The sequence below is a fragment of the Ambystoma mexicanum genome, chromosome 5p (genome assembly GCF_040938575.1).
Source record: "Ambystoma mexicanum isolate Mex_15411 chromosome 5p, UKY_AmexF1_1, whole genome shotgun sequence".
NCBI lineage: Eukaryota > Metazoa > Chordata > Amphibia > Caudata > Ambystomatidae > Ambystoma > Ambystoma mexicanum.
Genome location: NC_090930.1, coordinates 723,505,547 through 723,521,866, shown reverse-complemented (window position 1 = coordinate 723,521,866; position 16,320 = coordinate 723,505,547). Strand labels below are relative to the sequence as shown.

Below are 16,320 nucleotides of genomic sequence, written 5' to 3'. Positions count from 1 at the left end.
ATAACTAAATGTATAGATGCCAACCATGGCTTAAAACAGGGTTGCTATGTGCCCTCTTTATTAAACCTATACACCGCTGACATGAGTGATGCCTAAATAATTTTCACAACTGTCCTAAAGTGGTAGGGGAGCAGCTATTGTGGCGTGCCAACACCGATGACACAGTACTATTAGATAGTACTCCCATAGGACTTCAACGGTCATTAGAAGGGCTTCACTCATATGCCACCATCAATAACCTTAAAATTAATTTTAAGAAACCAAAGGTGATTGGAAAAAAATTTAAGTAAAGAAGGCTTTGTCTGGAAGATAGGGGAGGAGACACTGGAAGTGGTGTATACTTGCATATATCTGGGAATCCTGCTTAAAGACCATCCCGATATAGCATTCTAAGATACCCTTCTGACTAACAAAGTGACGAAGTGGCAGGTGATTAGAAATTGTCAGGCTAATGGGGGTTGGGGTAGACACTCGGTGGAGGGTTATCTTCAGATCTGTAATATCAGTCTAATATCTTGTGTATTGTAAGTGTTTTAGTTAGATGATTGACACCTGAGGGGAAGCTCCTTGGCACTATTTTAAGCCTACCTAACGCCATCCCTGTGGAGGCGGGCAAGATTGGGTTTACCTCTTTACTAGCTTGGTGAGAGTTACGATGCAAATGAGATCTTAAATTAGTAGAAAGGGAAGATTTCTGGTGAGATTGATGGTGCGCTCTAGTAACAACAATATTAACACAAGTCCAGCATTTGTTGTGCTTCAAAAGAGTGTATCGGAGCATTTTAGGGTGATGGGGCTAGAGCCTTCCATAAAGGCGAATATGAATGAATTTGAGGGAACTCGAGCAGAAAACTATTGATTTGGATCGAGCTTCTAGTTTAGAGTCCTTAGCGGAGAAAGAGATTGCAAATACATTGGGCACGGGTTCATGCCGGGAGTTCCCTGTTGTTATTTGTTAAAGCTTTGTGGTATACATTACATTTGCGTTTTAACATCTTGGGTACTTTGGATTACGTAGGAGTTTGGTCCAGTATTCCTTATGGGAAAAAGTGATGGCGCATGTCCAGTATAGAGATAGAAACTGCCAGACATGTATTAACTGCATGCACACATTTGACGGAACCCTATTGGAAGGGATATGCAAGATTTGTTACCAATTTAAGCATAGGTACAAATCAATTTTGGGCTATTGTATACTCTACGGAAGTATTAGTCATTACGGCAGCTTCGTAGCATGTATGAAAAATTGCTAAAAGACAATTTAGTGTGACAAAGTAATTATGGTACACATTTAGTTTATGGTAGATTGGATCATCAAGATGGAAGACTGATACGAGAAGCAGATTTGAAATTTGTTTTTTGGTGTACATAACTGTTTTGTGATATTGGTTTTAAAAATTGTAATTTAATACTATAGAAGTTTGTAACGTGGTTAATTTTTGTGATTTGTTTATGTGCAGAAGGTTTATGTTTAAGCCATAATGCACTTGAATAAAAACAAATTAAAAACAGTCCTGGGATTGTTAGCACACGACATTTTGCAATGCAGTACAGTTTATAAAATAAGGGACTAAAAGTACCAAAATGTAAAATTATCTGAGCTAAAAATGCTAGATTTGTTGATTATTTCACACACAGCATGGAACAACTTGAGATGTTGCCCAATGAGTTCTTCTGCTTTCAACTCTTGGGCACACTCCAGAAGAACCTATGTGATAGTTACACGCTTGTAGATATTTTTGACACGGCATGCATAATGTGCACAACAAATAACCCATACTCCTGCATCAGATGTCCAGAGAGGCTCTGAACACAGCTATGATGTGGCCAGAAAGTTGGGTTGACCCCTGTGGCAATCAGGGCGGGCCTTACTCCTCATGCCACACTCTGTCTTCATCACTGTTCCCCAGTGTTAAACGTGCCATTGACACCTGCTGTACAGAGCTATACATTGAATTTGAATGTATTGAACATTTGTATGGCCCCTATACACCCACTGTTTCCAGGCGACACAAAGCAGGGGTGGGGGGCGGGTGGGAGAGGAGCAGAAACAATGCTCCTACTAGGCCTTGTGACATTCAGATTGTGCAAGTGCAGAATAGGAAGTGGGAGGGAGCAGGTCAGGGAGGAAGGATGGATGAGGTAGAGGGAAAGGGGGAAGTGCAGGGGGGTGGGGCCCCAGGGGCTGGGCAAGTGCTGGAGCCAAGAGGGCAAATGCAGGGGGTAGAGGGTGATTAGTAAGAGTATGGTGGGCCAGACTCCGCAGGCTAGTCCGGGAAGGGTGCCCAGGGGCAAGTGCTGGTTAAGGGAGAGTTGGGTGGGCTGAATTGGTCAAGGAGGGCCTTGTCCCAGTAAGACGGATAAGGGACCAGGAACTAGTCACAAGGGCAGAGGGCATTAGCAAGGGAGGGGGTGAAGAGGGAGGGAGGGGGAGAAAGGGAAGGTCTAAATGAGCTTCCAGAACGGAAGGCAATTCGGGTCAGGTCTGAGAGGGTGTGGAAGCCATTCCAGAGGGAGGCCCCTGCCGAAGAGAGATCTACCCCCCACTCTCATGTCGGTGAAATGTTTGATCTGCATAGAGTTGGAACTAGAGGACTGAAGGACACTAGCAGGGAGGTATTTAGGGAGAGAAAGCTGGATGTAGCTAGGCCCTAGGCCACAGAAAGCCTTGTAGATGATGCAGAGGGTCTTGAATTTGATCTTCTTAAGGCTGGAGAGATGATGTCCCTAGGCTTGAGGCCAAGGATAAGTCTTGCAGTCCTATTCTGGATTAGTTGAAGAGGGTGGCGGGAGGAAAGCGGTGGATTGAGGAAGAGGCTGTTGCAATAGTCCAGCCTGGATAGAACCAGAGCTCTGGAGACATTGAGTTTCTGAGGGAAAGTGGGGAAAGGGAGAATGCTTCTAAGGCGGTGAAGCTGATATAGTGTGCCTTCTTGGCAAGGTCAGTGATATGAGGAGAGAAGGAAAGCGAGTACTCTAAGACACCCAGGTTTTTTGCCTCACATGAGGGTGAGGGCTCAAGGAGGGGCGGAAGGGGCAGTAGTTCCAATGAGAAGGATCTCAGGCTTATTGGCATTAAGGCAGAGATCATTAGTAGCACACCATGCCTAATTAGTAGTCAGTCAGGAATGAGAGAGGAAGTAGTTTCCTTTCCTTAGTGACTTATGACAAAATGTGTTCATCTCTAGCTTGTGAGTTTCATATGTTCTTCTAAAATTTCTGTAATTAAATTTGTTTGCATCACCTAGACCAGATTTCAAGTTCTACGATTAGTTATCGATTAGTTCTATGAAGAACAAGATCAATCGAATCTACGTCTAAAAGCCGGGGGGAAAAGACTGACTTTACAGATTTTAGGCAGACAAGGCTGCACCCACAAGTTATCTGTCTTTTGTCCATGGCCCTCTCCAAGTCCTTTTGGGAATGCCATCCCCGTACCCACCCTCCGCTGCTCAGCCCCCTTCACCTCCCAAACACCTCCTCACAGCCAATGTTGGCTTAATTCATGTAATTGCTAATAACTGCAACAAATTGAGCTTTGGTGAAGGGTCTGGCTTCTAAAAGTTTTCGGTGTTCCCGTTCCCCCTCCATCTTCCCCCGGCCACTTAGATGCGGGAAGCAGCCAAAGCCTGCAGCAGTTATCTGCAGACCACGTAGACTGAAGCCCACTGACTGGCATCTTGAACTTCTGTATGCAACCTTTTGTGCTCCCGGCTTCTGTCGCCATGACCTACAGACCATGAATGGATACATCAGGGTGAACATTGGTGGTATCTAATTCTCAACATTTGCAGGAATTAACAAGGTCCCCTTTCCAAATCTGACATTTTGGGGCTCTTACCAGCCCCCCGCCACCCACGCCTCACAAACCCCTCATCTGCAAAGAATGTGTCTAAATTGGTCTGGTCATATTAAGTCACTTCTGGGTCAAGTTAACCCAGGTGGGTTTGGTGTGCACCAAGACATGTACACAGGCTAATTCGGACTCAAGGGTTGAAGTTTGCTTGGGGAGATCATTCAAATCCAGCCCCGGATGCAGGTACCAAGTCCCAGCAAGGACTGCTTCCTTGCCCCCTCACCCCCTTTTGCAGGGTTTGAAGTGCTCAACAAGACTCATATGTATGCCATCACAGAGCACTACTTTAGGTGGTACTCCTACAACTCACTCAAGGTGACACATGTGATTAGTGGCAAATCTCCACTGGGGTCGTTCACAACTGACACTGCTATTGGTTGTTTCACAAATACCTTGATATGCTATAATGTGCCCCCAAAGACATTCTTTCACTCAAAAGGCAGTGTAACAGTCATCTGGTGCCCAGACTTCCCACTTATTAGAGTAGCAGCGAATGCTGTTGGACTGTACATCTCCGCAAGAATTGGATGAATGAGTAGCGAAGGCCTTCAGTTTGTAGAATCTCTGATCCTAAGTCAAGCTTTCACAATGTCCAAAAAGACTGACAGGCAGGATGAACAATGGTAAATTAAGTTTAAAACAATAGACGTTACACTGGGACCATCACGATATAGATGCACTACATGCATAATGAAGTTTACAGCATGGTGTTTGTGTTGTCTGTCATAAGACATTAATTTGCTTTGTGTTTTCCCAATCACTTCAGATCATCAAGGATGGTGAAGAGCACGATGATCTCAACGAGGTGGCAAAACTGTTCAATATCCACGAAGACTGATCAAACACCTGACTTATTTTCCAAAATTACCCAGGATCACAGTAGAAGCCGTGCAACATTTGAAGATATTTTAGGGCATGGCACTCAGTGTTGACCCAATGCACAGACTGCATGTGCTCACCACGTCCTTTGTGAATATTTCTATGGCCTAATCTCTACCCATTCGCACTGAAAAATAAAACAAGACTGTACATTTAAGATATGTAATGTGGTTGTTAAATTAAAACATATTTTGACAGTGCTGTATTGGTGGTGGTTGGTTGTTTGAAAATGATGAATTTATAATGAAAACTGTTCCTTTGATTTTGCAGCTTAAATTTGTTATGGTTTTTTTGCTTTGCATTCTCCTGTCCTCCAGGAGCTGGTCTAAGTAAGCTGAAGAACACTCTCTTAACTTGGAGTTTTGTGTCTGTGCGCACTTATGTGCGTGTGTTTTTAAGTAACAAGATATACTGTGACATTGAACATAACCCGAGTATGTCCTGTGATGCAATTGATTTGTCTGCTTTCACGATCATCCTAGGAATCCTCGGTTCCAAGGAATCTTTGATCATTCTGGGCAGTGGCGGCCTGTGAATTTTTTTTTATTGGACTGGCTTAAACATTTCCCATGCATATGCCCGAGTGACTGAGCCTAGCGAAGGAACCTAAGCCAACCGCTGGGCGTTCTCCACACCCTGGCCCCCGTACTATAAATGCTTTATAATGTGCTAAAATTGTGCATTTTACTGCACACTTGTTGTGAACAATTGGTTTAAAAGCCACGCAGTTTACAATGAGTTTTGTAGAAGTTCCATTAGATGCTAATTCACCCACGGGAGCATTCACCAATGAATTTTCATGATTTCTTTGCCAACTATATGCCAGTATTCTGGCAATATAAAACTTTTCATGACTGTGCCCATACATTCCCATGCTGGCTGCACCAATTTGTTAATGATACTAATGGCAATCATGTCCTACCTCGGACAATATGTCATTACCCCCACCAAAGAACATACTCCTGTTGGCGTTTCCCTTAATGGCGGTACAAAATGCTGTGCCAAATTAAGAAAGTGTCCAGGCTAGCTGCACAAATATAGGCCAGTATGGCCATGTAAGAACACTCCTCATCTTGGCTTTACCCTTAATGCCAAGCAAAAATGCTGATCTATAGTAGGAAAACATGTCTTTGCTGGCTAAGAAATGCCCCTCATATATGAAGACTCGTGTTGACTTTGCCCTTAACTCCGGTAGTAAATACCATAACACAGTAAGAAAAAATCTCTCTGCTGGCTGCAAAAATACCCCTGTCCCAAGTAAGAACATCATTTGGTTTTGTTCTTAACGCCGGTATTAAAAAGAAACATTAATTATTTTAAAAAGCCATGCCAAAGTAAGACAACTTGTCTTTAGTGGCTATACAATTGCACCCCTCTACATATGTACTACCACTCATTGTGTTGGCTTTGCTCTTAATGGCAATATAAAATACCATGCATTAGTAAACGAAAAAGAAAAAAAGATCTCTGTTGTCTACACAAATTACCCCTCCTCCCCATATGTAAGAATACTCACGATTTTGCCCGTAATGCCATATGCAATGCCATAGTAAGGAAGCATGCCTTTGGTGGCTGCAAGCGCCAATGCCCACCACGCCTCACAGGCGCGCGCACACACACACACACATTCAAACCCATTCAGACAAGTCGTGTCGCACCTATACAGACGCCCCCCTTGTAGGCACACATAGCTGCACTGATTAAATAAATTGAGAAAATCCACTACTGTACACCACCACCTTTCACACGCTCATGCATTCAGTAGCATGCATTCACTTGCGCAATCAAAAGCATTCATTATTTTTCACTTCCACCAAGCACACCTCGCTCTACTCACATACCCACACAAACACACACAGAAATCAAACAAGCACACACTCATACATTTTCCGTTTTTAATTAATATAATTAATATAACTTGCTTACCTGCTCCTCGGCTTCAGTCTTAAGACTCACTCTCCTGCTTCCCGGAAGATCTGCTGGTAAACCTTTTGAGGTAGGAAACATGGGAAGGTGTCAATCAAACTCCTCTCCCTGATGCCTGGTGAATAAGAGAGCGAGGAGGAGAGGCGGCGACTAACCGGCCCAGGCACGCTTAACCCGGAGGGAGGTTCAGGCGCATCTCTGGTATTTTCATGGTGTGATTCCCCCAGCCAGCAATGGCTACTGGGCCATGCATGGCTGGAGAAGAAAAACTCCTCAATCTTGCATGACTTATTGACCACCCAAGTGAAAACCTTGTTTCCCCAGAACACAGCCAACCAAGGAGCACTCCCTCGGCTACACAGTGCAGTTAGGGGGGTTGCTCTCTTTCACTACGCAAGCTCTTTTTGTTTGGTCCATAATATATGGACAGATCTGTGCCTTGTCGCCCTTTATGGACTAGCTGCCCTCACTGGTGCCTTTGGGCCCAAGCACTCCCAAACATAAAATGTGTGCTCTACTGCCTGAAACTTGCGGTCATACTGGAATCGGGGGCCCAGGTTTGGTTGGGCTGCTACATGCATTGGGGCTGCTACTTGCATTGCGAAGGGTCCTCGACCTTGTTTATGATCAGGAAACATGTTTATTCTCATTTGCTTGCAAGCCAAATGGACAGCCTCCTAGCTATTAACCCATTCCCAACCAACTAAGTGACCCTGCCCTCCAGACCTGCTCTTTTACAGGGTTCTGAGACTTTACAACCTGAACCTTCAAGAAACATTAAATGGACTTCGGGCAAGTTATTCCCACCTCCCGTCTGAACCAGTGGCGCCTGGTGAATTTTTTATTGGAGATGCGTCAATATTTCCCCCAAATGTGCCCTAGTGACTAAGTGTAGCAAGGGAGCCTGAACTTAGACAGGGGGTTTTGTGGTGGTTCTTAGCTCACCCCTCCCGAGAAATGTTTTAAAATTATGGATTAAAATGGTGCCTTTTGCAGAACACTTCTTTGAAAAATTGGGTAAAAAGCCAAACAGTTTGCAATTGGTTTTGTAGCATAACTCATGAAAAAAATCCAATAGTTGCAAGTCACCAACAATGCACAGAAGCATTTCAAGACATTTTCATCATGCCTTTGCGAACAATGTGTGCCAGTATAAAAATGTGCATGCTGGCTGCACCAGTATAGGCCAGTATTACAATATAAGAACATACTCATGTTTGCTTTGTGCATAATGCCAGTAATACTATAAGAAACTATGTCCACGCTTGTTCTGCCAATTCTATGGTTGTATCCCCACATAAGGACATATTCCAGTGGGTTTACCATTAGAAATGCAAGCCACAGTATGAAAACGTGTCCAAACTGGGTGCACCAAAATGCCAGTCTAACAGCATAGTAACGTATCCGGCCTGCTTTATCAAAGGATGTCCAATACAAAATATGATGCCATGGTAAGAAAGGGCTATACAAACTGCACCAAAATGCTAGTCTAGCCACACAATAACACTCATTGCTTGCTTTATCCTAGATGCCCAGTTAACAATGCCATCGCTGCCCCCTAGTGCGCCAGCTCCTCACACATAATCACATTTCTACTGGGCAAAGATGCCCAGTAAATGCCTTGTCAGCCCTCTGGGGTACCTAGCACCTTGCAGACACCCATTATCAATTGTGTGCATGTGAGGTGCTGGAGGCCCACACGTGGCATTTTTTACTGGACATTAGCATGGGTGCCCAGAAGAAAAAGAATACCATCCCTTTGCCCCCCAGCGTCTTGGAGGAGGAGTTGATTTTGGCTGGTGTGGAGGGGGTTGAGCAACAAAGGTATTTCTAAAATGTCATTGTTGTAAAACAATCGCCCACCAACTGCCAAAATCAGCCTACTGGCTCAGCACACACACACATTTACATAATATTCAAACACAGCATGCACTCACAAGTGCACTCATACACACACTCATAATACATGCATACACACATCCATACACGTATTTAAATTAACATTAATTTACCTTCTGCCCTAGTCCTGAAATGTCCTCCTAGTGCTCAGGCTCCCGTGTAGCACAAACAGGATTCAGGAAACAAAAACTTCCAGGAACCAGAGCACTGTTGATGAAGCACCCCTTCTTGATTTTGTGTGTGCTGTAAGGCACAGGTGCGCCACCCTCCCTCGCAAACATGTAGTTCTCCAGCCTGCATTCGCAATGGGCTGCGCAAGCCTAAGGAAACAAAACGCCCTGGCCTTGCATGGCTCTCAGCATGTGCCTGGGGGAAGAACTAAGGAAAACTGCGTTTCTCTTTGACAGTTCAAGCCAGCCCAGGAGCGTCCCCTCAGTCGCAGAAAGCAGCTGAGTGAGTGCTCAATGTTTACACTGGGCTGGCTCCTCCATAATGGGTGGGGGTGCCACTGCTGCACTAATACCCCCTCCAAGGCCGAGCCCACGCATGCATACATCAGTCACTCACCGATGCAGCACCTCTCAATCATTCACACAACACCCACCGAAGCACTTTACTCACACAGATGTCATTTTGCGTTTCTGCATAAGTGAAGTGTTGGAGTGGGTGTAATGTGAATGATTGAGCTGCATCGGTGCGGAACTGCTTATATGCATGCATATATGAATGTGTGTGTGGGCTCGAAGGGGGCATTAGTTCATGGCAATACCAAGGAAAGAAAACATGTACTTGCTGGCTACTTGCAGTGCCAATCACTGAATGATTGAGAGAAGCTATATGGGTGTGTCTCTGCTTGTGTGCATGTATATATGCATCTATCTTGGTGCCCGTCATTGGTGAGCATCCACTCGTCTGACCAAAGGTTCTCACTGTCCTGAGGGACTCATCCGTCCTCAATGGCTATGCCCATTGTATGTCGGGTGGTGGTGTGTTTCTGAGCTAAATATTGCACACGTACTTCCGGTCACATCCTCCTCGGGCAAGGGGTGTAGGGCCCCAACCCCCTGATTCCATCCAACGTGTATGTGAAGTTAATTTTCAGTGCTGGTTCAGGCCAGTGCAATTCTCTGACTGAAGTTCAGTGACCTTGCCCCAGTCCTCTAGATAGGCCAAGTCTCTGTCAATTTAGGTGCACATACACAGTCCGGAATATAGCAGCCATCAATACCCAACGCCACTCTAGGCAGTGGTGCACTCTAACCAAAGTCGCCTGAGATTTACAAGATAATAAATGCTAAAGTTTAGGGGATGATGTCATGATTGGACATCAGCAGAAAAACATGTTTGTCTTATTGCCTTCAAAGGAAACTCCCTGCGCCCTCCCACCTCCCCCCTTACCCGGTGTCCCTTCATCATTTCATACTTTTCTCTGTCGCTCGGGATCAGTACATTATCTTCATTTTTCGTTCACTGGGGGCTGTGCACTGCCACACTATATCTGGATGTGATGGCCTTATGCAAAAGCCTTATCTATAGCAAAATCCATATGTGAGCAATGTCGGTGGTCCCTGATCGAAGTTCCACAATGCAATATACCTTAAGGGTTGTGCCTTCAGGGTTGTGCCTTCAGACACTTGAGTTTCGCTTGGGCTTACTCTTCTGCACCCTGATGGTCCTCTGTTTGACCTCTCGTTCCTCCTACTGTTCTCTCAGGCATTAGCATTTGATCGAATTTTGTTGATCTTTTTATTTTGGCCACATTTAATTAAGTATATATTTGTGGTGGGTACGTGTATAGATTAGGTTGAGGGGACATGGTGGTGGTTGCAGGGGTCTCCCCCTGCATTTTAGACAGAAAGGAAGGTCAAATCAATTCTATCGGACACATGGACACAAACCGTTTTCCCACTACAATAATAATAATAATAACTTTAATGTGACATAGTTTAAATAATAAACTTTACACATATTAATCTTGTCGATAAAACCGTGCAGTAGATAAAATTACAATACAATATATACACTAAAAATCTAAATTCAAACAATACAAAATTATGAATCATTCACTGTCTCTTAAATTCATCATCAGCAATTTAAACCAAACATACTAATCATTCTTCCCTCATAGTCTTAGACATTATCACATACATTATGGTTCACTTAACAATATCACAATTTCCATATTGCAGTCATTATATAGATATACCCAGCTTAACTTCTACCCTTAACCATATCCATTAACTGTATAGAGTGCAGTTAACAAGCTCAGGCTATTGGTGTTAATACAATGATTCCAGAAAAGCATATCGCCTATGGTTTCCCAATTATGTACATGCTTTCCCAGATGAGTTGTTATATCATCTATCATTGCCAAACATTCCGTAAACACATGCTTCGCTGTCTCGAGAAATTCCTGATTCTTACAAAGACGGCAATAGCGTTGTTCTTTGGGTATTTTATCTATCACCTTTGGGTTCAAGCTCTATCCCAAGATATTTGTATACCGGGACATATGAGATTTCAACACTATCAATGCGAAGTAAAACACGTGCAGATCCTTTAGTTGTATGTCTCATCACTTGTGTTTTCTCGGCATTAATAGTGAGCCCATGGCTACTGGCTCTGGCCCCGCAGGATACTTGCTTAGCCATCTTGCGTTGCTTACGCTGCTTACGTGAAACTGGAACTGGGGTTTGTTGCTCATGTATCTCATTTGCTATTGAGATAGCTTCAGATAAGTTACCTTCCACCTCCTCTACCAGATTCTGTCTATGTGCATGGTCACTGATCAATGCGTCTGTGTTTGCCAATATTCTCCCAGACATCTGCAGCAGTATTTTTAATGCAAATTGTAAAGATGCCTGTAATTCCGCAATTTCTGGCACTACCGGAAAATTACTGTTGGTTTTCTCTGTATCAGTGGCCAATGAGGTGTCAATAATTAGATTAGGTGAGGCTGATAATCTCACCGATGACCCAGCTTGGTGAGACCATTTACCATGTTCTTTAGCTTGGCTCTCCAGCATTGAGAGATTCCTATTTTCCAGAGGGACTACTGTCTGAGGAGTCATGCCTCTCTAGATATTCAGACACAGATCCAATAAAGAATTTTTGTCAATGTCTTCAAAATTTAGCGAGCTGCCCAAATTAGAGATGTTAGTCACTGGTTCCATAGGTATCTCCAAGGCTGTGGAATTAATTTCCACTGGCACATTTAAAGGGAAAAAACCTGTAATCTTTCCCTGATCTACAGGAATTCCCTTCTTGACTTTATTCCTCTTACTTTTAGTTTCTTCCATTATAGGTCCCAAGGCTGCCTCCTGTTTCTTTTCCCTTAGGTTGTATTTGGAAATGGAGGGTTTTTTAGAAGGTGCCATCCACTCAGGGCTGTGTATGCTGCTTTCAGGACAACAGATATAGATTAAACAGATTTCAGGATCAAAGGGAACAAATCCCTGCAGTCTCCAGAAAAATCAATATTTTAATTCAGGAGCAGATGCTGCCCCCAACCGTCAGGATTCAACGTCAAACTATGTTTTAATGCTTAAAGAGAGGCAAAGGCATGGGCGGAAATAACTACAAATGCGCTCAGTAAGCCCAAATATATTGCTAGCAGGCTAGCCACCCCTGTCACAGACCCTTCTATATCAAAAAAAAGGGTAGTTACAGGGGAGCTGACATCCTCTTCAGATGCCACAGAGACACCCCCTGTACACGTAGCGAGAGTGCACAGATATCTCGTCCAATGCTCCCACAACAGTTTGACAACCAGGTTCGCTGATGGCACCTTGCCTACAACACAGCCCACCTGCCGTCACCTACCCCGAAACCCTTGGAGGCCCGCAGTTGATGGCTTACTTCCAGTGCCCACTCAACTTCAGTAGGGCTGCCTCGCTCAACTTAGCCACAGCTAGCCTGACTCATACATCAGGAGCCGGCAAGGTAGCCACTCTAAGGCACTTTAGGGGCCGTCACTTCTCCAAGCCACTCCTTCTGCAAGTCGGGCCACAGAATAGCCCGTATGGCCCTTAGCAGAGAGAGTCGGCCGGACAACCACTTTACCTCACAGCATTGGGTTTCAGCTGGGTCACTGATCAATGCGTCAATGCTCACAGCTCCGCTCTGAAACTCGCCACACACGGTTCCCGCTTTTCACTCGGTCCGTGTCGGGATCAGCTGGCAACTTCGCTGGCTGCTGGCACTGGCAGCTGGTGGCTTAACTCACGCGCCCCCTCAGCCCCCACAAACCCGTAGCCTCGAGCGTTACTCAGCCCGCGTCCGCGTCCTGGTCCAACAATCAGAGAAAAGGACCTTGCATCAAGCCGCACCTCACGTGACTACCAAACTCTGCACACAGGCCGCTTCCGATGCATCCGTTCTGAATCACCCACTACTACTCCACCCACCATCTGTCCTTTCTCTCCCTGACACTTCCTCTTCTATCCCTCCAGTGTTTCTCTCTCTACTACCTACCTACACCTTCCGATCTTACTCCTTACTAGTCTCTCTCCCGCCACACTACTGCAACTCTCCTCTCCCACTCTTCTCCCCCTCCACACTAGTACTAATATCCCCACCACTACTACTTGCCCTCTTCCCTCCAATACTACTCTCCCCTCCACTGCAGCTCTCCCCACCACATCCCTCTCCCCACTGCAACCCTCTCCCCACCGCAACTCTCCCCTCCCCTCGCCACTACTACTCACTCCACCTCCCATAGCCTGTTTCCTTCCACTTCCTCAGTCACCTTTCATGTCCTGCTCCCACCCCTGAGGCTAAAAACCTCAGGGTCATCTTTGACTCCACACTCTACTTCTCTCCTCACATCTGACGTCTCTAAGAAGTCACACTACCAGTTGCACCTTCCCAGAGGTATTATTCCTTTCCTCTCCTTTCCCCAGAAGCTCACTGTCTCTAGAGCTCTGGTTCTCTCTAGGCTGGACTACTGCAACAGCCTCTTTTTAAATCTGCCTGCATCTACACTCCGCCCTCTGCAACTCATCCAGAACAGGACTGCAAGACTTGTCCTTGACCTCAAGCCCAGGGATCGTGTATCTCCTGGACTGAAATCTCTGCACTGGCTCCCAGTGGCGGCGAGGATTATGTTCAAAACCCTCTGCATTGTCCACAAGGCCTTCTGGGGCCTGGGACCTCAATACCTTCAGCTCTTTTCCTAAATATCTTCCCTCTCAAGCACTATGCTTGTCCACCTCCAACTCCCTCAGGGTCAGTCGCTTCTCCAAACAGTGAGTTGGTGGTAGATCACTTTCTTCTGCTGGGGCCTCCCTCTGGAATTGCCTCTCTGCCTCTTTGAAACTTGGAGAACCCTCTCCAGTTCTGGAAGCACCTCAAGACCTTCCTCTTTGCTTTTGCTTTTTCTCCTCTTCTCCCCTGCAGATCTCCTGGCTGAATTTGAAACTGCAGAGGGTATCTGGCTACCCTCTGATCTTGGGCCCAGGTCCCCTGCCCACCAGTTGCACACCTGCTCTGGTCCCCTGGCAACCCTTGCACTCGGGGACTGTTCTGTATCGCCTACTAGCACTTGACACTTACTTACTGCACTTACCCTGCACTTGCCACTAGCTGGCCGCACTTTTATTTATTGTCCTCATTTATCTTACTGTTACCTTATGTACTGCACTTTCCCCTTCCCCTCGCACTTTTCCCATTCCCCTCTGCACTTGCGCGATCTCAATGCCACCTGGCCCAGTAGGATCGTTGTCTCTTACCTCTGTTCCCCCTCCCTTGTCTTCGTCGTGCCTTGAAACACTTGTGTATAGGTGTGTTATAAATGCCAAATCAGATCATTAATTCCCTACTCTTTCAAAATCTCACCTTGCACACACATTCAGGCCCAAGTGCCACTTTCTCCCACTAAATGATGCCTCACTTTGCACACTTCATCGGCTATTTATTTATTTCATTTGTTACACGCCCAGAACCTTGGGTATCACGGCAAGGTTACAGACAGCTTATAAATTGGTTAAACATTGTTACAATGATGCAGATAGAAATAACATATGGCCAAATGGCTCGGATCACAAAATAGATAGTTACAGAGAGACAGATAATTCAAAGGAGACCGTACATGGTTTGTAAGTGTGGTGTGAGTCTGAATTGGTTGATTGCAGGTAGGATGTCTTAATCCCTCAATATTGGTTGAACAACCAAGTTGTCAATGGTTTTTTGAAGCTTGCCATGGTTAGCTCGATTTTAATTCTGGACTCTGAAGCTGCTCCCTCCTGCTTTGGTACTTTGGTGACGCAGAATTTCTAATAGTGCCTTGCTGTTTGATCTGAGTGCTCTATTAGGTGATTTATTTCTTGACGTCCTTCGTGAGGGGGCTAGGGGCTTTATTTGTGAGGCATTTATATACTACACATAGTTCTGAAAATGATTGTGGCTTTAATGGGAAGCCAATGGTTTTCTCGCCTGATGTTCGAGATGTGATCTGATTTCTTTATGCCTAGAGCCGCTCTGTCTTCCATGCTACTCCTCACCGTCCTTCCTCCACGTGGACAATTTGTCCTCCTTCCACCTTCATTGGCTCTCTTCCTTGGCTAGATCCTCTGGCCAACTGCTGTCTTTTCCCCAGGGAGGTGTCACATGCAATCAACAATACGAAAGGGGTCTTAAGCCCTGCACCCTTCCCGTATGCAGTCCACTGGTCCTGGCACTGATGGCCTGCAGCGTTCAATGTCCCAGTTCGTGTGAGAGCTTTCTGGCTTCTTAGAGATGCCAGTTTAGTAATACTGCTCTGTGCCTCCCCACCCCCGCAGGTGAGTACAATCTCTGAGCTTTGCTGGAGCGCTCGGTGCACTGGCCATTGCTGGCCTTGTGGTGATGTGGGTCGTCTAGCGGCTTGGTTTGTTCAGGCTGCTGTGCGGTTGGCTCTGTCCCATCTGCTCTTCTTGGTCTTTCTTTGGATAAGGTTGTTTGTGGGCTGTTCCATCACTGGTGCTACCGATGTTGGATGTCGTATGGAACAAGTAGAAACTGGCCAAAGTTGGGCAGTGCAAGAATACAGTGTTTGGCAGTGATAATCATTTTCTGCATGCATGCTTTTGAAGAAGGGACAGGGGACTGGAGCCTTCCCAACTCCACGCACCACGTCTGGGGCAGGACTGGCTCTGGCATTCCCTGTAGTAGGCCTCCCACACCAGACTAAGAGGGACCCTCCCCCCCTCCCATTCCCTTTACACTGTCAGATCTCTGATGGGGTCTTGTCTAAAGTCAGTAAAAAAAGATATGCCACTTTAAGTAAACGTCCATAGGGCTGACTGCGCAAACAATGCAGACCTCTCCCAGTCAGAGGCTTGCTCTCTTCGCTGGTCCATATGCCAACCGATTCATACACATGCGGCACACTGCTCATATATATTCACTCACACATGCACCCCTAAACTGCAATGTGCACCCATATATGCTCACTGCACACTCATTCTTCAGTCTTTACTCTGTAAGATGTGGTTAGCTGGAAGGTGCCAATGTTCAAGAGGGCCTCAGTATGGGGCAGCTTGGGTACCCCACTGTCCAGTTACTGTAATCCACTGTGTTGGCTGTGGTTTTTGTACAGCTGGCTAAGATTCTCCAATCAAACATGACCAAGTTGGAGCCACTGAAGATCCTTGTTTGCTGAAGAAGAGGATAACGGATGAAGCTGAGATGTAGTGCAACTGTCTGGTTGGGTGTAGGGGCAGCACTTGGCTTTTAAGATTAAGCTGGTACCCACCAGTGGTATTTCAGGCAGGTGATGCACC

The 16,320-nt window shown here is 45.6% G+C and overlaps 1 protein-coding gene across 5 annotated transcripts in view; it reads left to right on the top strand.

Annotated features, from left to right (window-relative positions):
- AIFM1 (apoptosis inducing factor mitochondria associated 1) overlaps positions 1–4,935 on the top strand; it is a 909,880-nt gene extending 904,945 nt beyond the window's left edge. For all 5 annotated transcript variants that reach the window (XM_069613095.1, XM_069613094.1, XM_069613093.1 and 2 more), the window contains one exon: positions 4,623–4,935. In XM_069613095.1, coding sequence (XP_069469196.1) covers positions 4,623–4,694 — 72 coding nt within the window. In that variant the 3' untranslated portion in view covers positions 4,695–4,935. The remainder of the gene's footprint in view (positions 1–4,622) is intronic.
- Positions 4,936–16,320: the final 11,385 nt, after the last annotated feature.